The sequence below is a fragment of the Ursus americanus genome, chromosome X (genome assembly GCF_024610735.1).
Source record: "Ursus americanus isolate L20-20 chromosome X, mUrsAme1.1.p, whole genome shotgun sequence".
Lineage (NCBI taxonomy): Eukaryota > Metazoa > Chordata > Mammalia > Carnivora > Ursidae > Ursus > Ursus americanus.
In genome coordinates, this window is record NC_142164.1 from 122633245 (window position 1) to 122654633 (window position 21389).

General features: G+C 59.9%; 1 protein-coding gene across 1 annotated transcript in view; it reads left to right on the forward strand.

Moving 5' to 3' along the window:
- Positions 1 to 4415: 4415 nt before the first annotated feature.
- PPP2R3B (protein phosphatase 2 regulatory subunit B''beta) overlaps positions 4416 to 21389 on the forward strand; it is a 37807-nt gene continuing 20833 nt past the window's right edge. The window contains 3 exon segments of the mRNA XM_045813604.2: positions 4416 to 4666; positions 4668 to 4979; positions 17233 to 17418. Coding sequence (XP_045669560.2) covers positions 4637 to 4666; positions 4668 to 4979; positions 17233 to 17418 — 528 coding nt within the window. The 5' untranslated portion in view covers positions 4416 to 4636.

The window sequence follows — 21389 nt, forward strand, 5'->3', positions numbered from 1 at the left end:
GCCGTGTGACCAGGGCACTCCAGCTCCGCGCCTTGGTTTCCTCACTTGTAAATGGCACCATAGCTCTCACAAGGGTCAAAGTTGATCTCGGGGGAAAACACTTGTAAAGTTTACTCAGACGGGAACACTGCTTCCTCCCTCCTCCCCTCCTTCTTCCCCTCCCTCCTCCCCTCCCTCCTCCCCTCCCTCCTCCTCTCCCTGGTTTGCTCTCTGTCTTACAAATATACCTTTGAAAGTTTGAAGAGCTACTGATCTTTCCCCAAAATATATGTACAAGTGGACAAAGGAGTAAAAGCTTTCTTCTCTTTGGAGTAACATTTCCGGTGTGTAGCAACATCTTACGTGAACCAGTCAGGTCCGTGCCACGTTTTACGCAGCTCTCTGTGTTATGGTTGTCGGAACGTGTGTCCTTTCGTCACTGCGCACATTTGAAACAGAAAAACCGGAGAACCGAGTTTCAGTGGTGCAGCTTTAGATGACCTGGTGACAGCACGAGCAGGTGCCGAACCAGATGGACGGTTTCCTCCGCTTTGCCCCCGGCCTCCTGCGCTCTGGCCACGTCACTGTTGCGTGGGGTTGCTGTGTGAACAAACCGCCCCAGACTTAGGAACTACACAGCCTGGCTGAGCTCACAGATCTGGGGTGGGCCCTTTGGGCCGGCTCGCTGGGGCAGTTCTTCTGCGTCTGTGCTCAGGGGCACAGGTGTGTGCCCTGCGTGGTCTCTACCCTGCCAGCCCCGCGTGTGCACAGCAGGAGCGTTTAGGAGCAGGGAGGGGCTCCCCCATGCCGTGCACACACTCCCTCCTGTCTGTGTGGCTTGCACACAAGCCCAGACCTGAGAGTGGGACCTAACGCTCTCTCCTTGTGGGACAGGCTGCAGAGTCATGCTGCAGAGGGGAAGCCCATTTGTTCTAGCAACACAAAGACTGTCTCTTCCCAAAGGCGTGTAGGGAAGGAGGGGAGCGGAGGAAACAGCAGCTGTGGCCTGTGGTTGCAGGAACCCCACGCTGCAAGCAGCCTGTGCTTGTATCTGAGAAGTGGGCTGGGGGCGCCCTGTGGCCCCAGCTCATCCCTGCGTGGCTCCTGGATCTGGTCGTCCCAGGCGCCTGGTGTCTGGGGGGCGTTCCTCCGAGTGGCGTCTGGGTCTGAATGGACCTGCGGAACCTCAGTCTCATGGCCTCACTCAGCACCCTGCTTTCTGGTAACCTGGTGACTGGCACACACTGCCCTGGTCTGTCTGGACACCTTAGAAGGGGTCGATGGCAGACCCATGAATCCTACAGGACATTCAGGAAATGGGGAAGAGACAGGAAGGAAGCAGAAGAGAAGGAATTGAGAGGCCATGCCCCTGAATGGGAATTAAAGCAGGAACGGGGAGGGGTGCTTAGAGAGATGGTGTGGAATGAACACTGAGCCCTCCTGGAAGGCTGCCTCCCGCGCGGCCCCAACCAGGTGACCGGTGCCAAAGGCAGAAGTAGGGAGCCCATGGAAGGGCCAGTGCTGGTGGGGTGGGGCCAGGTGGGCCCAGGGGACCTGGGGCGGCCACCCTGCTGTGCACGGTCCTGTGCTGGCCTCTGGAGTCCTGTCCGTGTCGACATGTCCAAGCCCACAGGTGCTCAGCAGCACCAGGGTGAGCTCGAATGCACTCGCTGGAGTCTCGTGAATAACATTGTAGCTCGCCGCTTGTTACAAATGCTCCGCCCAGCGCCAGATGTCCGTAATCAGGGGAACTGGGAAGGGGTGGTGCTTGGGGAGGTCGTGGGAACCCTGTATTTTTTGCTCCATGATTCTGTAAACCTGAAACTGCTTTTTAAAAAAAAGCAAAAGCGAAGCCCATTATGGAGGGGAAGGCGGGTGCGGTGTGCTTGGGGTCGCTGCTTTGGGACCACTCCCATGATTTTTCGCGTGTCTTTGTCGCTGGAGTGGGGAAGACATGCTGCGTCCTCCTGCTGGGAGGCCGTGTGCCACGTGTAGGCTGACGAGGTGTCCCTGCAGTCCTGCAGTTTCTTGGGGGCCCAGCTCCAGCGGGTCTGGGAAGGAAAGGCCTTTCCAGCGCCGGGTGGGACCTGGTTCAGAAAGGGGCGTGTCCTGCAGCCTAACGCTGCTTCGTGCTGCTCAGGGGTCTTGTCTGTGTGTTTTCGGGACTGCTGTGTTTCTGAGTGTGGTTTTTGAAACTAGCACTGAATATGCCGTGTGCTTGGACCGCACCCTGCCTGTGAACTCTGCGCCCGTGGCTGCTGTGGCCGGCAGGTGGTGGGTCCCCGATGAACCTCAGTGGAAGGAGGGGAGACAGGAGTGCTTGGGGAGGACGGCAGGGAGAGGCAAGGACAGGAAAAAGCCCCTTCATCTTCTGGAGTGAGGTGCACGTGGATTGGGGAGGAGAGCAGGCCCACGTGATCCTTCCACATCTGCAAGAGCAGCGTGGGTGCCCACGCAGGGCTGGGGGCCGTGGGGCATCAGGGCAAGCAGATTCAGGACTGTGTCTGCCCAGGTCGTGTCCCACACGTGTCGTCACAAACATAGGGCTGTCTTTCCCCCGAGGAGGAGTGGTGTCCACAGACAGATTTCTCGAGGCTGGCTAGTTCCAAACATATACTCACCTGATACTCTGGTGTTTCTTCTGTCCCAGTACATGGAAGTCCTCGCTCTGGGACAGAGCGGGGCAGTGTGGGTGTCCCCGCCCGGGGCTGTGCACGTGTCCTCGCCCTGGGCTGTGCCAGTGTCCCCGCCTGAGGCTCTGCGGGTGTCCCCGCCCGGGGCTGTGCACGTGTCCTCACCCTGGGCTGTGCCGCTGTCCTCGCTCTGAGTTGTGCGGTGTCCCCGCCTGGGGCTGTGCCGGTGTCCTCGCTCTGGGCTGTGTGGGTGTGCTCGCCCTGGGCTGTGCCAGTGTCCCCCCCCTGAGGCTCTGCGGGTGTCCCTGCCCGGGACTGTGCACATGTCCTCACCCTGGGCTGTGCACGTGTCCTCACCCTGGGCTGTGCCGCTGTCCTCGCTCTGAGTTGTGCGGGTGTCCCCGCCCGGGGCTGTGCCGGTGTCCTTGCTTGGCTGTTCTGGTGCCCTTACTACCCAGAACAAAGCATCACGCTCCAGTGCCAGGTCCATCTACAAGTCTGTTTCTGGGGTGGGGGTGGGGAGGGATCCCTGTACGCCCACCGTCTTCATGGCCCTGTCTCACGTCCTGTAGGTGGACGGTTCCGTGGGGGGTGATGGCGGGGCACTGAGGTCTGCTCTTCTGCTGCGTGTGTGTTAATATCTGCATCCCTTCTGGGTTACGCTTCCTGAAACCATGTGGGGCTCACATCGCAGGACCTCTGTGCCTTGGCTTCGTGCCTGCCGCAGCCCAGATGGGCACAGGTGTGGTCTGCTTCCTCAGCGCGTCTTCCCTTCCTGCTGCCGAGGGTGGTGGAGGCGTCCAGGGTGGTAGCCTTTCTTTGGTCCAGTTCCGAGCCCTCTGCTTGGATTCACCCCGGTAGGTCTGTGTGACCAGTCCCTGCAGTCACAGAGCACGTCACCTACACGGCAGTCACGGAGCACGTCACTTACACGGCAGTCACGGAACACGTCACCTACATGGTACACGGCAGTCACAGAGCACGTCACTTACACGGCAGTCACGGAACACGTCACCTACACGGTACACGGCAGTCACGGAGCACGTCACCTACACGGCAGTCATGTGCACGTCACCTACACGGCAGTCACGGAGCATGTCACCTACACGGCAGTCACGGAGCACGTCACCTACACGGCAGTCACGGAGCACGCACTCGACAGCGTCTGCACACGCTTGCGTTCTGCTGTGTTACCTCCAGGACGTCTGCCTGCCTGCCTTCCTTCCCCGTGTGACATCCCGTAGTATGTACCTTGTGTTCTGTGCTACCTGCTCGACGGTCTGGGTGACTTTCTGCGGCTGCCGCCCCGAGCCCGCGATACGTAGCTGACGTTGTACGTTACCCACTTTACCGGAGACGTTTACCCCGTCTGCTTACGTTCTGTGTTATCTGAGCTGCGTGGTCTCTGTTCCACGAAATCTACGTGCTGTCCCACCTTATCTACCTCGCGCAGCACGGCAGGAAAGCTCTGAAATCCTGTATGCTCCCCACACCCCCGACTGTGAAGAGAAAGCGTCAGCGGACCCTCGGTGCTTTGTGCTCTCCAGTCTGACGTGCAGACAGGGAGGCCGGTGTGGACAGACCCCTTTGTTTCTGGCATGATTTCAGGGCGCAGGCAGCTGCTTTGGCTGCGTCTGGGCTCTCGGGGACCTTCAGAGATGTGGGGCGAGCGCTGTAACAAGTTCTCTTGTGTCCGCACAGACCTCACGTCTGTGCAGAGCGCCTCCTCTCCTCCCTCCCCGCCTCTGCTCCCAGATCACTTCACTTCTCTGGAGAGCGCCTCTGTCGCCCCCACCCCCACCCCCAGAACTAGAGGCGCTGTCCCCAGATGTCTCCTCCCGGACCTGTTTACGCACTCGTCCCGCTGGTCTGAGCCACCAGACAGGGTCACCGTGCGGGGAGCTGCGTCCAGGACTGCCACCGGCAGCCCGGCCACAACAGCTCCGGCTGCAGTGGCTCCCTCCTGCACAGCCAGGGGCCCGCGGGGAGGAGCGGCACACGGCCGCCTCCCCCACCCTGCAGCCATGTGCCCTCCTCAGCCTGTGGAATGCGCGCGGCCCAGGGCCGGCCCCCAGAGCGCCCGGCCGGCCACGCATGGAGCGCGCTGAGCCTGGCCGCCCAGACTGTCCTGCCGGGCGCAGCTGCCGCCCTGAGCCCGCCGGCGCCGGCCCGGCCCAGCCCCGAGAGCGAGAGCGCAACGCCTGGCCTGGCCCCCGGCGGCCCATGCGAGCTGACATGCGGCTCAGGGAGCTGTCGCTGCGCCAGGACCCCGATCTGAGGCAGGAGCTGGCCTCCCTGGCCCGCGGCTGTGACTTCGTGCTGCCCTCCCGCTTTAAGAAGAGGCTCAAGGCCTTCCAGCAGGTCCAGGTGGGGCGGGCTTGCGGGGTGTGTCTAGTGTGCGGCTCACCTGTGGCCCCTGCTGAGGTCGGATTGGGGGATTGGGGGAGGAGGGGCTGCTGGTTCCCTCAGGGTCCCCACCTGCGCGCGTCCCTCCTGGAACGGATCCCCTTCCGAAACGGATCCCCTCCCGGAACAGTTGGGGGGGCTGCTTCTACTCCCAGGATCCCCACGCGTGCGCGTCCCTCCTGGTACAGTTGGGGGGGCTGCTGCTTGTACTCCTGGGGTGCGCACCTGTGTGCATCCAGAATGGATGGGGGGCTGCTGCTAATACTTTCACGGTCCCCACCTGCGTGTGTCCTTCCCGGAACAGATGGGGGGGGGACCGCTTGTACTCCCGGGATCCCCACCTGTGCGCGTCCTTCCCGGTACAGATGGGGGGGCTGCTGCTTGTACTCCTGGGGTCCACGCCTGTGTGCATCCCTCCCAGAATGGATGGGGGGGTGCTGCTAATACTTTCACGGTCCCCACCTGCATGCATCTCTCCCAGAATGAATGGGGGGGCTGCTGGTACTCCCGGGATCCCCACCTGCATGCGTCCCTCTCAGAATGGATGGGGGGGCTGCTGCTAATACTTTCATGGTCCCCACCTGCATGTGTCCCTCCTGGAATGGGGGGGGGCCGCTGGTACTCCCAGGGTCCCCACCTGTGCGCATCCTTCCTAGAACGGATGGGGGGTTGCTGGTACTCCCGGGGTCCACACCTGTGCGCATCCCTCCTGGTACGGCTGTGTCCTGGCTGTAGAGAGCCAGGTGTCCCCTGTGCTGCCTGCAGTGTGTCGGGGAAGCCTTCCGTAAAAGGAAGCTCCAGCTTTCCTTTCTGAGGTTTAGTGGCAGAACCGCAGTCAGGAAACTGGAGGGTGGGGGCCTGTGATCCAGTGGCTCTCTCTAGCACGGAGGAGCGCAGAGACGGCTTAGCGTTGGCCGGTGGCTTGAACCTTAGTCGGAAACATCGGGGCCTTTACCCTCGTGAATAGAGGGAGGCTTTCCCCACAGCCCTGGAAGCGGCCGCGTTCCGTGCTCCCACTCCGTCCGAGTTTCGTGAGGCGCTGTGTGGGGATACGCGCTGTGTGGCGCAGCACATAGCACAGCCGCGACCGTGGACGCTTGGGTGGTTTGTAGTAACAGACTGGCTTGTGAACTTTGTTGTGATTCATAGGAGCTCAGAGACGTCAAACCTGGCTTTCGGTCTCTGTGTGTGTGTCCTGTCAGCCGGATTAAGGGGACCATGTAGTCGAAAAGGCTGAGACTTCCCTTGAGCTCCCGAGTCAGAGTCAGTCTGTAACTCGAGGTTTCTCTGCGGCCTCTCACCCTCCTCCCGCCCCCTAGTGCTCGCGTGCATGCGGGGCACGGCGGGGGGGGGGGGGGATAGGACGGGGGACTGGACGCAGGGGACAGGACCACAGGGCTGCAGGCCAGACCTCACTCCCTCCCGCGCTTCCTAAGTGCCTTGCATCTGGGTTTACTGACACTTGCCGCATGAAACACTTGCGTTTTCTGGGCTGGTGAGGAGTGAGCCCCTGGTATGGCCAGAGGGAAAGGAAACAGTCCCACAGACTCAAACAGGGCTTTTCGGGGGGGGGGGGAGAAAAAGACCTGCTCTGGCTGATTCTGTGCTCGGACTTTCTTTCGGATCCCGTCTCGACGTTTACACAACTTCTGAGCTCTGCTGACTATGTCTTCCAGCTGTCGAAACTCTGTCTAGAGGGGTTTGTGTTGTGGTTTGTTCCTTCTTTTGAGCAGAGTGTGTGTGTGGAATCTGTACGACGCTGAAAGTGGAATCAGCCGCAGAATGATCTCCTCCCACCCAGGAGGAAGAGCGACGTCTGGAGGTGTCTCAGGTGGTTCACTAGGATGTTGGCGGGATTGGCAAACCCTCTTCCTTCCCCCAGACTCCTGGTGACTTGCCTTCAGGGGGTCCGGCTCCTGGCAGAGCCGGTTTTCCACAGTCTGATTGTTTTAGGGTGACCCTGTCTCGCCAGCATCACTCTTTGGGAGACAAATTCTATGAATTCCTTTAGCGGGAAAGTATTTCTTGTTACAGAAGAGATATTTCAACAGTGTTCTGCAGGGATGGGCATGTGTCGTGGGTAAAGTGAGCGTTCTCTAAGGTGCGTGCGGTGAACCAGACGGGGTTTCTTGTGGGGGAGACTTGGGGGAGGAGGGGGGTGGTTCCTGGCTTCCTTCAGCCCAGGGCATCTGAGTGTGGATCTGGACAAGGCCCTGGGCAGGTCAGCACACGTCTGTGGTGGCCCAGGGCCATGGGCATGATGGGAACCCTGATGACCAGGACAGAGATGGGGAGTTATGCAGGGTGATTGGAGGGGATGGGAGGCTGGGGAAGGGGTGGGGGAAATGGAATTGGGGAGACGGGGTTGAGGGGGAGGATGAGGTGGAGGAAATGAGATTAGGGGACAGATGGAGGGTGGGGTGTGGGGAGGAGATGGAGGATGGGGGAGGGGAAAATGACATTGGGGAGAAATGGGGCATGGGCACATGTGGGGGTGGGGGAGGGGTGAGGGAAATGAGATTAGGGGACACATGGGGGATGGGGTGAGGAGCGGGTATACGATGGGGACAGGAAATGAGATTGGGGAGAGATGGGACAATGGGGGTGGAGGATGAGGGAGGGGGAGGTGACATGGGGAATGGGGTGTGGGAGGTGGAAGATGGGGGAGGGGAAATGAGTTTGGGGGAGACATGGACACATGGGGGGTGGGAGAGGGGTTGGGGAAGTGACATTAGGGAAGAGATGGGGGATGGGGTGAAGGAGCAGGTGCAGGATGGGGGAGGGGAAATGAGGTTGGGGAGAGATGGGGGATGGGCTGAGAAGATGGTGCAGGATGGGGGAGGGGAAATGAGGTTGAAGAGATGGGGGATGGGGTGAAGGAGCAGGTGCAGGATGGGGGAGGGGAAATGAGGTTGGGGAGCAATTGGAGATGGGGTGAGGAGCAGGTCCAGGATGGGGGAGGGGAAGTGAGGTTGGGGAGAGATGGGGATGGGGTGAGGAGCAGGTACCCCAGCCCCCTTCCCCCCACCCTGGTGGTAAATCTCCCTCCGCACACTCCAGCTTGGTACACTTGATGGTGACTTGGGCCCCCTCTCCTGCACTGCATTGCTGCCCTGGTCCTGTACTGCCCATCCCGTCCAGCCTCCCTGCGGGGTCCTCCGCATGGACCAGCGGCCCTCAGGAGTGCCACGTGAGGCCCCTCAGCGGCCCTCAGGAGTGCCACGTGAGGCCCCCAGTCACACCAGCCCCAGCTGACTCTCCCGTACCACGATCTAACCTCTTCTGGTGACAGCCTGACTGCTAGGATCTGGCCGTCCCCGACACCGGGCAGGGCCTTAGGCTGAACGGGGTCACGGGGCCAGGGAGGGAGCACACCCTCGACGTACGTGCCCAGGGCCCCAGGAGGTGGACGTGACCCCTGCCCCCGTCTGTGAGGCTGTGGACGTGGGCGCCCCTCTAATGGCGCTCCCTGGTCAGTGCCCCGTGGTGGCACAACCTCGTCCACGTTTTCCAGCCTTGTCTTCTAGGCTTTATGGAGACCACACCGTCCATCCCGTTCTGCCTATAGGCACAGAGCTGAACAGACATCCTGGTAGCTGGGTGGGCCTTGGCCCCGGGCCTTGTCATAGTGCACTGCCTGGCCGACTCAGCCTGGCTCCATGTCCTCTGGGAGTTTGCTGTCTGGCCCCCACTCGGGCCTGACACGTGGACAACCAGAACCTCCTGGTGTGGAGAGGGTGTCTCCAGAAACCTGCATGGAGGGAAGCCTATGTTGTGGTCATTTCAGCTCCTCTGTGTTAAACTCTGACCCCGTGACTCCCATGTGTGTATCTGTTATGTCCTCTGTAAGTCGCATTGGCAAACTTCTGCCAGGTGGCAGGGAGCAGTCCACGGAAGCAGAGGAGAGCTCGTGGCCCGCAGGGCTCTCCTGTGCTGGCCACGGCATCCCAGTGCATGCAGGCCCAGCTTGTGGCCCGCAGGGCCCTCCAGTCCTGGCCACAGCGTCTCAGTGCATGTGGGCGTCTAAGTGCATGCGGGCTCGGCTCAAGGCCTGCAGGGCCCTCCAGTCCTGGCCATGGCGTCCCAGTGCGTGCGGGCTCAGCTCGAGGCCTGCAGGGCCCTCCAGTCCTGGCCACAACGTCCCAGTGCACGCAGGCTCACTGGGAATTCCCCGCCGGGCTCTCCAGTCCTGTCCCAGGCAGCACCACCGCGTCTGTGTCTCAGGTGTGGGCCCGCCCTGGGGCCCTGCGAGCCGAGCCGCCCGTGCCTGGCATTCCTCTGCCTGTCCTGCTCTTGTTCCGACACCTGGCTCTCACTGTGCGTCTTGTTTGGGTGGCGTGGGCACGGATCACTTCGACGTCCCAGCCCTGACCCTGCGACCTCTGACCGTCGGAGCCCAGTGCTCAGAGAAGATACGTCTGCAAGGACATGGCCTGGATCGCTTCTGTGGACGTCCACCTGGAGAGGCAGCGCTGGCTTCGACGGGACCCCCCGGTGTCCTGCCCCACATGGACAGGATGGCCCCGCTGTGCGTGCGAGGGGCGGCCGGCGACGTCCTCTTGCTTTGTGGCCTTGTGATGAGTCAGTGGCCTCTCCAGAAATAGCTCTCCGTGGGGAGCTGTCATCTTTATCAGGGAGCTCTGGGCGGTGTGCCGCACGAGGCTCGCGCTGACCGCGCGTCCGGCAGGACTGAAGGTACAGTGCTTTGGAAGCCGGGCGCCCGGGCCTCGACTGCTTGTTCTCACTTTCCCGAACCCCGAGTCCCACTGTGGAATTCTTGTGCACACACACATTCCTTTGCCGCTTTCATTTTCGTCACGGAAGCCTGGCCTAATGTCCTGGAGGTCAGGGAACGGCCCCCGTGATTCCTGCAGAAGCTGCTGAGACCTGCTCCGCGGACCAGGAGGTGGCCGGCTCCCAATGGCGCCCTGTGTGCTGGACAAGAATGTGTGTCCTGCAGCTGTGCTCGGGCCGCAGTCTATTTCTGTCCAGGAGATTAAACTTGTAAATCTTCTGTGTCCGCACCAGGCTGTTTTGTTTCTCATTGTCCGGTACACTTGTCATCGGTGCCTGGGAAGGTGTAGCTCAGCATGCCTCCCTGCTGGACGGCGGTCTGTCCCCAGCAACATTTCTGCCTTGGGACCGAGGCTCCGTGCACACCTCAGCCCAGCCTGGCTCGTGGGGGCCGAGTCTCCCTGCACAGCCCAGCCCAGCTCGTGGGTGCCGAGACTGTGCACAGCCCGGCACAGCCCAGTCCAGCCCAGGTCGTGGGTGCTGAGGCTCCGTGCACAGCCCAGCACAGCCCAGTCCAGCCCAGGTCATGGGTGCCGAGGCTCCGTGCACAGCCTGGCACAGCCCAGTCCAGCCCAGGTCATGGGTGCCGAGGCTCCGTGCACAGCCCAGCACAACCCAGCTCGTGGGTGCCAAGTCTCCCTGCACAGCCCGGCACAGCCCAGTCCAGCCCAGGTCGTGGGTGCCGAGGCTCTGTGCACAGCCCAGCACAGCCCAGGTCCTGGGTGCCAAGTATCCCTGCACAGTCCAGCCCAGCTCATGGGTGCCGAGGCTCTGTGCACAGCCCGGCACAGCCCAGCACAGCCCAGGTCGTGGTTGCTGAGGCTCCATGCACATGTCAGCCCAGCCCAGGTCGTGGGTGCCGAGGCTCCATGCACATCTCAGCCCAGCCCAGGTCGTGGGTGCCGAGGTGCTGTGTGCATACCTCAGCTCAGCCCAGGTTGTGGGTTCCAAGGCTGTGCAGCCCAGGTCTTGGGGGCTCCTGTGATGCGTCTCGCGGAGGTGCAGGTCATCGCTGGGGCAGTGTGGACCATCGTGCAGCCACACACGAGCCTTGTGAGGGCCATGGCTGGCCCATAGTTCCACGGGTTAAAAAGTTTTCGATCTGTGCTCCTATGAGTTACGTGTGTGTCTTCCAGCTGGTGTCTGCTCTGTAACTGGAGCGTTTAACCCACGTACACCTTGGGAGTGTTTGTCCGCTGACTGAATTACGTTGTGGTCTTTCTCTCCTCGCCCTTTGCCCTTGGTTCTCGTACTTCCGCCGCGTACCGTTCTCACCACTTACTCTCCATCTGTCACCTGCTCACCTTTTCTAGATGCAAAGTCAATCACAGTCTTTACTTCTGGACTCCCTGAAATGTGGCCGTCCATCCCCTCTTTGTGCTCTGCTGTGGACAGGGCGTTTGACAAGAGGTCAGCTCACATTCTTGTTACTGGTTTATGTGGTGGTTGTCGATTGACCCACCCCACACACACACACCACTTTCCCGCTGTGCCTTTGCCCTTGCTACTCAGACCTTGCACGTGGGCGTACTTGGCTCGTGTGCACGTCCTCTGTGTCTCCGTGAACCCGGTCTGCGGACAGAGATGTGTGTCCGAAAACCCGTGTCTGCTAACAGAGACTCTGAGTCTCTGCAGACCCGTGTGTGCAGACAGGACTCCACGTGTCCACAAACCCGTGTCTGCGAACAGACAGCTCACTTTTGTGTTTGTTTTGTGTTTTGTTTTGGTCTAAGCATATCCGCGTGCACGTCTCAGGGACGGCCTCCCAGCGGGGAGAGCTGCAGGATGGCTGCCTCCCTCCCCAGGGGCTGCTCTGGGTGGTGTGGTGGTGGTGTGGGGTGTCTGTCCAGGACGTGCCGGCGGTCTGATTCCTTGCTCCGTTGAAGATGACCCCGTCGCGTTGAGTTTTGTTTCATCCCGGCTGTTTTCGAAGATGTGCTGGTGGTGTCCGGTGTCGTCCCCCCCCCCCCCCCCGCCACCCCGGTTCCTTTCTGCTGCGTCTGCATGCGGGTTTCCTTTACTGGTGCTGTGTGGGGAGCACTGGGAGCCCAAGACTCTAGGTGCGACCCCCTCCCGGGGGCGGCCATCTGAGTGCTGGCTTCTGTCCCCGCCACGTCCCCACATCTGCCCTCAGCTGTGCTCCATCCGCCCTGCCGTCCATCCACGTGCGTTGTCTGTGAATCTGCTTGTGACGTCTAGACATGTTCTTTGGGTCCGTCTTCAATTGCGTCAGGATTCTCAAGCTTCTCGCTTCTGTTTTCTGAAGCATGTGAAGCGCGTCGGTCCTGCATCTGGTCCCGCCAGCGTTTGAAGCCTCTGCGGGTTCCGTCCTCTCTCGTTGCTGCTGGCTGTCCCTCCTGGTGCCTTGTTTGCATGTGTACTTGCGAGTTTGGACCGGGAACTGCTCCTTTTCCTTGGGACTTTGGGGAGTCGTCTGGGTCCTGAGATGACGATGGGTTTCCCCTGGAAAGAGCTTGCTGCTTCCAGGCAGCGCTTGTCCACTGCAACAGTACGGTTTTGGCTAGAGGGTTCTGGGGTTATCCAGACCGACGCAAGCGGGCTGAGTGCAAGAACCCGGGGGAGGGTCGCACAGGACCAGCCCGGAGGGACCTCGGCTCCTTACGGAATGGAAATCAACCGCAAGTCAGACAAAGTGACAGCAGAGTTTAATGAACAGTACGAGCGTCAGACAGAGTGTCTGGGAGGCTCGGAAAGGAGGGAAGAACGAGTCTCGTCCTCGCTTGGGGCTAGGGGTTTATACTGGACGAGGGTCTAGGGTCCGTGCTCCCACAGCAATGCCAGGTAGCGTCCGACCAAAGGCGAGTGTCCTGTGAGCGATAGGTGTTACTCTGTGAGTTATCAGAGGTTGGGGCATTGATGTCAGCCTCGGCCGAGGCTTGTTGCCAGCTGACGTCCTGCAGCATGGTTGGCATCTGGTTCTTCTGGGTGTTGTCAGGTGTGTGGAGCCTGGGACAGAACCCAGAGAGTGACGCACTGTCTCGCTCCCCTCTTGAGGAGGGAACAGAGCTGCTTTGCTTACTCACAGGCAGAATGTGGCATGTGAGTGAATGAGGCCCAGCAGAAAAATGGCAGATCCGGAGCCAGATGGAGATGCTTCACTTCCCTGCTCCAGGATGCTGTAAATGTGGTGTGCGGAGCTGAGTGAGCGTCTGCCGTGGCCTGGAGCTCTCAGGGGAGTTCTTCCCTGTGGCCCCCGTGGCCCCTGGTGTGAAGGTGGTTTGCAGAGCCAAGTAAGAGTCTGACGTGGCCGGGAGTTCTCAGGGGAGTTCTTCCCTGTGGCCCCCGTGGCCCCTGGTGTGAAGGTGATTTGCAGAGCTGAGTGAGAGTCTGACGTGGCCGGGAGTTCTCAGGGGAGTTCTTCCCCGTGGCCCCCGTGGCCCTGGTGTGAAGGTGATTTGCAGAGCTGAGTGAGACTCTGACGTGGCCGGAAGTTCTCAGGGGAGTTCTTCCCCGTGGCCCCCGTGGCCCTGGTGTGAAGGTGATTTGCAGAGCTGAGTGAGAGTCTAATGTGGCCGGGAGTTCTCAGGGGAGTTCTTCCCTGTGGACCCCGTGGCCCTGGTGTGAAGGTGGTTTGCAGAGCCAAGTGAAAGTCTGCCATGGCCTGGAGTTCTCAGGGGAGTTCTTCCCTGTGGCCCCCGTGGCCCCTGGTGTGAAGGTGATTTGCAGAGCTGAGTGAGAGTCTGACGTGGCCGGGAGTTCTCAGGGGAGTTTTTCCCCATGGCCCCCGTGGCCCTGGTGTGAAGGTGGTTTGCAGAGCCAAGTGAGAGTCTGCCGTGGCCTGGAGTTCTCAGGGGAGTTCTTCCCTGTGGCCCCCGTGGCCCCTGATGTGAAGGTGGTTTGCAGAGCCCAGTGAGAGTCTGACGTGGCTGGGAGTTCTGGGGAGGTTCTCCCCCGTGGCCCCCATGGCCCTGATGTGAAGGTAGTTTGCAGAGCTGAGTGAGAGTCTGACGTGGCTGGGAGTTCTGGGTAGGTTCTCCCCCGTGGCTCCCGTGGTCCCCCGCTCCTTGATGCAGCAGCACGTGTGAGGCCCACCGTTTCCATTCCCTGGGTCAGGTGTCAGTGTGGGATTCATTTCTGGCTAACTCATCTCACAGGAGGTACAGCTCTCTGGGACCCCCACGTGGCGCAGCTCCCCTCCAGGATGCTGGATTTTCCCACCTGTCCTCTGGGTTCAGAAAGGGCGTGAAGAGACAGGCCACACAGTCCTCTGGTGTCACTGGGTTCCCCTTCCTGGTGTCTGTGGCCTGAGGATGCCTTCCTTTCCCGCCAGGGCATGGACGCCCTCGAGAAGTACTTGTCAGGTCCTCCGTGGAGCATTTCTAGGGACAGTGAGCGGAAGGGCTGGTCTGGGCATCTGGGATCTTACCCTGCATGAAGACAGAGCTCCCCTGGAATTTCAGCTGCCGGCCCGGACTCTGTACAGGTGCTGCAGAACGGTGCCGTCCGGCCTCGTACTCTCGTGAGGGCAGACCCATGCTTGCTGAGCGGCTCGGCTCTCGGGTCCCCACCCGCACCAGAGACGGGCAGATTCCAGGTTCGGAAGGACTCAGGGTCACACAGCCAAATGCACGTCATGTGGCCGGCGTTCTCGGGGGTAGCAGCTCCCTGAAACAAAGAGAAAGGTGTGTTTCTGTAGAAAACCCGCTGTGGACATGCGCTCCTGCAGCCCATGTCGCTGGGGGCCTGCTCTGTGCAGACCCGGGGGCAGCGTTGCCCCCTCTGGTTGGGGGCATGGGCAGGCCTTCTGAGTCTGGTGAGCCGTGACGAGGCCGCTGAAGTGGCAGCAGGTGGGGTGGGGTTCTGCTGGGAGTGCTGGAGCTCTGTGTGCAGCTGACCTTGTGACCTGAGGTCATGGGGCCCACGAAGGAGCAGCAAGGTGGGGGAGGGGTGTTCTGTGCTCAGGGTGACCTTGACCTCCTGTGATCCCTCCATGAAGGAACGGCAAGATGGGGGGTGGGTGGGATGGGGGTGTGTGGACTTTACGGCCATTGGGATCTGAGCGTGGTCTGACCTGAAGTGAGTGAGGGACTGTGGGGCGTCTGGGAACAGTGCGTGCAAAGGCCCTGAGGCAGGCAGTGACGGGTGTGCCAGAGCCCTCGCACACCTGCCCCCTCCCCAGGTCCTGTGGCTCTCAAACCCTCGGAGCAGGAACCCTCGTCCCATACCCACCCCAGCGTCGTGGTGGAAGGGGAGTGTAGTGCCCGTGGAGGCGAGGCTTCCCGCTGACGCTGACCGGGTGGCAGGCGGCTGCAGCCAGGGGCATGTTTGTACCGCAGAGACAGAAACCTACGGCCCCCAGGCTCCCTGGTCCATCCAGGCTGAGTTTGTAGCCCCTTCCCACCCCTGCCGTGACACCGTCCACCGTCCATCCTCCCTCCTCTGTCTCCTCTCCTTCCCCTCCCTCCCCCTCGTCCCCTCCCCTTCCCATGTCTCCCACCCTTCTGCCTCCTCCTTCCCTCCCCACCCATCTGCCCCCCTCCTTCCCCCTCCCTCTTCCTCCACCTCTCCTTCCCGAGTCTCCCACCCTCCTGGCCCTTCCCTCCTCCCTTCCCCCCTTCCTTCCTCCCCTGTTCCCCTCTTCCCATCTCCCTCCCCTGTTCCCCTCCCCCCATCGCCCTCCCCTGAAGACGTGCATGTGTCTCAGAGGGGAGGCCTCAGAGCACTGAGCAGCGGAGGGAATGAACTGATGACAGGGCCTGTGCTGAGGTGTGACTGAAGAAGACACAGGACCATCGCTGACGTGTGACTGAGGGGACACAGGACTGTCCTGACGTGTGACTGAGGATGATGGGGACCGTCTCTTACGTGTGACTGAGGATGATGGAAGACTGTCTCTGAGGCGTGACCGGGGAGCACGGGGGCCATGCTGGACTGTGACCGGGGAGGATGCGGGCCGTACTGAACCGCACGGGGACCCTGGGCACAGCAGGGAGACCCCCTCCTCCTCGCTGGGCTGGGGCTGCTGTGCGGGTGCCTCCCTGAGCTGTGGTCACAGCAGGGCCCAGGCCGCTCTGTGCTCCTGTGAGCCCCCCTGTGGGTTAGCCTTTGCGTCTGCTGCCCGCGTGCGTGCGTGCGTGTGTGTGTCCGTCCTCCCCCAGCTCGGGGGCTCGCGCGTTGTGGCAAGCCTGGCCATGCTGCTGTGCTCACGGAGATCATCAGGCGTGAGCCTGCGTGCCCCTCCCCGTCCCGTTCTCCATATCTCGCAGGCCCCATCCTCTCCGTCCTCCCCGCGTGGCCCCCTGCACTTACCTCCCCCCCCCCCCCCGCACTTGCCTCCCCGTGCACTTCTTCACTTCCTGCCAGGACGCTGGGCTGCCTCTGCCGTGTCTGGCCGTGGCCTCGTGTCCCATCCATACAGAACGCAGGGTGTGGATGGGAGATGCGTCCGTGGGCTGGACTGGCTCCCCTGTCCCTTCCAGCCGGGGGTGGCTGGATGTGCGGTTCTCAGCCGTCCACATGTGCGGCTTAGGGCAGCTGTGTCTGGCGCGGGAAAGCGCTCATCCTGATCAGCGTGAGACGCGCTGCCGAGTGCACCTGGGAGACCGTGGCCTGCAGAGACGGGGCCGCCAGGTTCACTGAGCACACCCACCAGGGCGTCCCAGCCTCGTAGCCCCACACCTGCCCCAGCACCCAGCTCAAGGCCGACTCTCCGTGGACGATTCCTCCACGGTTGACCTGAGCGTTCGTCTCTACTTACGGGACTTTGATAACAGCTCTGCTTTGCGTGCAGAGCACGGGCCGCCAAGCAGCAGGCAGCACGCAGCGTCCACCGGGGACGTGCTGACGCCTCGGTGCCGGGGAGGTGCGTTAGATGTCCTGCCGCAACGTCAGGTGCTGCCAGCGGTGGCAGCTTGGGCTGCGGATGGCTCACGTGCCGTCCTCTCTCCGGCGAGAACAGGCCAGGGGCCTGACGTCCTCTCTGTGGGGCACCCACAGGCTGGGGTGCTGGGCACATCTCCCTCCAGGACGGCTACTGTGGGAGCAGGTGATTCCATGTCTACACTGCACACACAAGTTCCCCCTTTCCTGCATGTGATCGCCTGCCCCTTAGCGGCCACCTGGTGGGTCCCAACCCCCGGGAGGACTCTGGGCGGGTTCTCCACAAGCATCATGCCGGCTCCTCAGGGAGCCTGGGCGTCCCCGGTCCCCATCCCGAGGGGTCACACCCGAGGCAGGGCTGGAGGAGGCACGGCAGTGTGGGCCCGCCGTGGAGTGTGGCGCTCACTCGCGGGTCGCGTGACCTCCCGCGGGGATTGTCTGGAGTCGTGTGTCCAAATTCGGGTCAGATGTACTCGGTGCATTTACTTTGAGACCAGCTCACCCCTGCTGATTATGCGTGAGTGTGAACACACGGGGCGCTCCAGGTTCTCACACATGTGCCATTTGTTTTATGTCTTAGGTTCAGACGAAGAAGGAGGAGCCCCTGCCGCCCGCCACCAGCCAAAGCATTCCAACGTTCTACTTTCCTAGAGGCCGTCCAAAGGACACGGTGAACATAGATGCCGTCATCACCAAGATCGAGCGGACTTTCGCACAGTTCCCGCACGAGAGAGCCACGATGCAGGACATGGGCCGAGTGGCCAAGGTGGGCGCCCACGTGTGTGCAGAGGTCGGCTGCTCTCTTCCTGCGTGCTTCCGTTCTGAAGCACAGATAGGGATTTTGTGTGAATGCTCGTTCTCCATCGTGAAGGACACATGTGTGTCGCGGTCCCGGGTTCAGTGAGCGTTAATGCTTGCATCTTCTAGGAAACCGGCCCCAGAGGCTGAGCGCAGGCCTTTGTCCGCACCGACACGGCCCCATGCCTCTGCCCGTGCGCGGTGCTCTTCCTCTGCAGCGGGTGAACACGCACCCACGGTCCCTGTGTGCGGTACGCCGTGCGTGGCTGTCAGCTCGGCCGCCATGCTGTGTGTGCATCATACCGCGGCCTCGTTTGTCCCAGACGGTGTGTTCCAAGAGTGTCCGTGTTGACATGTGCAGACGTGACATCGCCCACTCAGTTTCCGTGTGCCGTCCTGCTGGGGGCATCCATCACAGTTACTCACGCATCCCCCCCGCGGATGCCGTGTTCTGGGCCTGCGTCTCATGCGCAGCGCCGCAGTGGGCTTGCGGGAACAGAGGACACCTCACCCTCCCCCCGATCACATAGCCCCACGTTGGCTCAGTGGCGGCACAGCGGCCGCAGCCCATGGCAACACACGAGGGTTCCCGCGGGCCCAGCCCTTCCCGCTGTCGGAGTGGCTGGCAGCTGCACGTGGGCTCCTCCTGGGTTGTGAGTTTGCCTGTCCGCAGGGCCTTGGTGGTTGCACTGCTGTAGAGAGTGATTCTGAGTTCAGCGTGCGGTGTTCACCAGCAGATTGTACGTGTCCCTTGTTTATCTCCTGTGCGGCCAGTGTACCTCCTGGTTGCTCTTTCCCTGTCCATCTCCCACAGTCTTCTCCCGTGGAGCTCCTCTCCGTGAGCTGGAAGCCAGCGCTGTGAATTCTGTGCGGCGCGAGATCCTTCTTCTCTCCAGCTGCTAAGTCACTGCGTGCGTGCGTGCGTGGCGGGAGAGCGTTCTTCTCTCTGCTGCTAAGTCACTGCGTGCGTGCGTGCGTGGCGGGAGAACGTTCTCTCCGGCTGCTAAGTCACTTCGTGCGTGCGTGCGTGGCGGGAGAACGTTCTCTCCGGCTGCTAAGTCACTGCGTGCGTGCGTGCGTGGCGGGAGAACGTTCTCTCCGGCTGCTAAGTCACTGCGTGTGTGCGTGCGTGGCGGGAGAGCGTTCTTCTCTCTGCTGCTAAGTCACTTCGTGCGTGCGTGCGTGGCGGGAGAACGTTCTCTCCGGCTGCTAAGTCACTTTGCTGCTCAAGAAGTCGGTGGTCAGATGCTTGGTGTACACATACTTCCTCCCACCGTCTGGGTCGTTGCTCCACTTCCTTGGTAGTGTCCTTTGGTGCACAGAGAGGTTTTCATTTTGACGTATTTCATTTTATCTACTTTTCCGTTTGTTGCTTGTGCTTTTGGCCTCCTAGCCAAGAAATCATTGCCAGATAAGGTCATGAAGATTTATTCTTTTTTTTTCCTGCGGGTCGTATAGTTTCACGTCTTACGCGTATGTCTTGGATCTGTTTTGAGTTGGCTTTTGTGAAGAGCGATGTCAGGGCACAGCTTCGTCTTCGTGTGCCGATCGAGGGGTCCCGGCACCACGTGTGGAGAGGACTTATCTTTCTACATGGACTGCTCTTGGCTCCCTCATTGGAAATGAGTCGATCGTGAAATGCGGGTTGATTGCTGGATTCTGACTTTATTGCGTGGCCTTGTATTTCCACTTTTATGCCAGGACCACACTATTTCCATCACTGTTGCTCTGTACTAAGTTTTCAGACAGGAAGTGTCGCTCCTCTAACTTTGTTCTTGTTCAGGATTGTTTGGGCTCCTTGTAATTCCGTGTGAATTTTAGGGTCAGCTTGTCCGTTTCTACAGAGAGGCCAGCAGGTATTCTGACAAGTGTCATGTTGAATCTGTACATCGGTTTGCAGACCGTTGACATCTTCGTATTCAGTCTCTCAGTCTACGTCCTGAGGCTTCTCTCGTGTATTTAGATCCTTCATTTCTTTCAGAAATGTTCATGTGCTTTGCACGTCTTTTGTTAAATTTGTTCCAGAGCCTTTTATTCTTTTTGATGGTTTATAAATGGAGTTGTTTTCTAAATTTCATGTTCAGATTGCTTGTCGCAAGTGTGTAAACGTGAAGTGCATTATTGCGTATCGACCTTGCGTCCTGCATCCTGGCGAACTCACGTCTCAGTTGTAATGCCATCTTAGTGTGTTCGTTAGCGTTCCATAGAGTAGGAGCGTACAAGTAGGAGTCGGTAGACTTCCTCCTTCCCAGTGTGTGTGTCTCCTGTTTCTTCCCCGTGCGAGACCTCCCGCATAGTGCTGGGGAGAAGTCGGGGTGTGGAGAGTCCTGTGTTGTTGCTGCCCTTGTGCGGAAAGTATCCGCTCTTCCACCATGAAACGTGATGTCAGCTGTGTGCGGTTTTCACGACACCTTTATCAGCCTGCGGACGTTTCCTCCCATTGCTTGTGTGCTGAGGGCTTACTTGGGAAGGATGTTGGATTTGTCACACGCTTGTTCGGCAGCCACGCACGTGTTTTGGGTTTTCATTCTCCTGATCCGGTGTAGTCCGTCAGTCTTTGCAGCATTAAACCAACCTGATACGGTGTAGTCCGTCAGTTGATTTTTGCAGCATTAAACCAACCTTGCATTCCTGCAGTAGGCCCCACGTGGCCCAGCTGCACAGTCCTTCCTGTATGTTCCTGGAGTCTGTTTGCTCGTATACTGTTGATGATTTTTGCTCCGTTCATACTCATAAGAGGCACTGGTTGTGCTTTTGTGACTCCTTCGTCTGGTTTCGACGTTCGGGTAATACTTGCCTGAAGATGAGTTCGGAAACGTTCCTTCTTTTATCAATTGGCCTCTTAAAGTATTGTTTAAATGTTGTTTTATGTAAAAACATGCCTGGTTCCAAGGTCAAACCCAAACATCAGATATATTCAGAGAAGTACGGACTCTGTGCCTGTCTGTTCCCGTGTTGTCTCCCCCGCACGGAAGAGTGGTGCTCACAGTGGTGCTTCACTGTTTTACTGTTGTTTCGTTTCTCAACCTGAGCAAACATATGGATATACACGGATATGTTATGAAATGGGGACACATATGGAAACAAATGTTACAAATGTCCTGGAACCTTTAGAACATGTTTGTCAACACAGTAAACTCTGTCTTACAGTTCGTTATAAATGTATAGAGATATGGAAAAAATAGACTAATTTTTATTGCACTGTACCTTAAAACAGTAGAAATTCTAAAAGCTAATGTTGTATTTCTCTGTAAAACGTTAGCGACCGATGCTTGAGTGGGGCTTGTCCCCGTGTCGCCTGGTGTACAGTACAGAGCGAGCGCCTCATCTGTGTCTTGGCTCTTGTCCTGGCCCCGAGTCTGGTTCGCTCCCAACCTTGCGCCCTTTGCACTTTCAATGTTGTGAAATGTCTGTGCGAGTTCCGTGAAGCTTGTTTCTGGCATCACGTCCGCTGGGACGCATCCGAGTTTCCGTCACAGCCTCGTCTGTGTCGATCGTGGGCTCTCGCCGACTTCCTCTGGCTCCACACACGCGGCTCCTTGCCCTGGGCCCACAGCAGTGTTCCCGCGGTCAGCATTTCTCCTGTGGTCCGTTCACGTTCCCACGGATCCCACATGCGCCGTGTCATGTTTCTTCCAGAACTCGGCCAGCAAAACCGCTCGATCTCTGGCTGCAGCATCCGTCATCTGTGTGAACGTCCGTCCAAGGTGGTGGGCTTTACAAGAGCTGGGATCGCTTGGCCCATCCGCTGGGGAAGAAGCTGGTTTTGGTGATAAGAGGCAGGTTTTCACACTTTCACTGAAGCGTCCAGGAGAACCAGGGTGACCTGGCTCATGATGCAGCCCGGAGAGTGCTTGCAGCGCCAACTTACTTCCTTACGGTTTCCTGTCAGGTGGGAGCCAGGGGCACACAGCCACACACCGTGCCGTGTGCACCAGC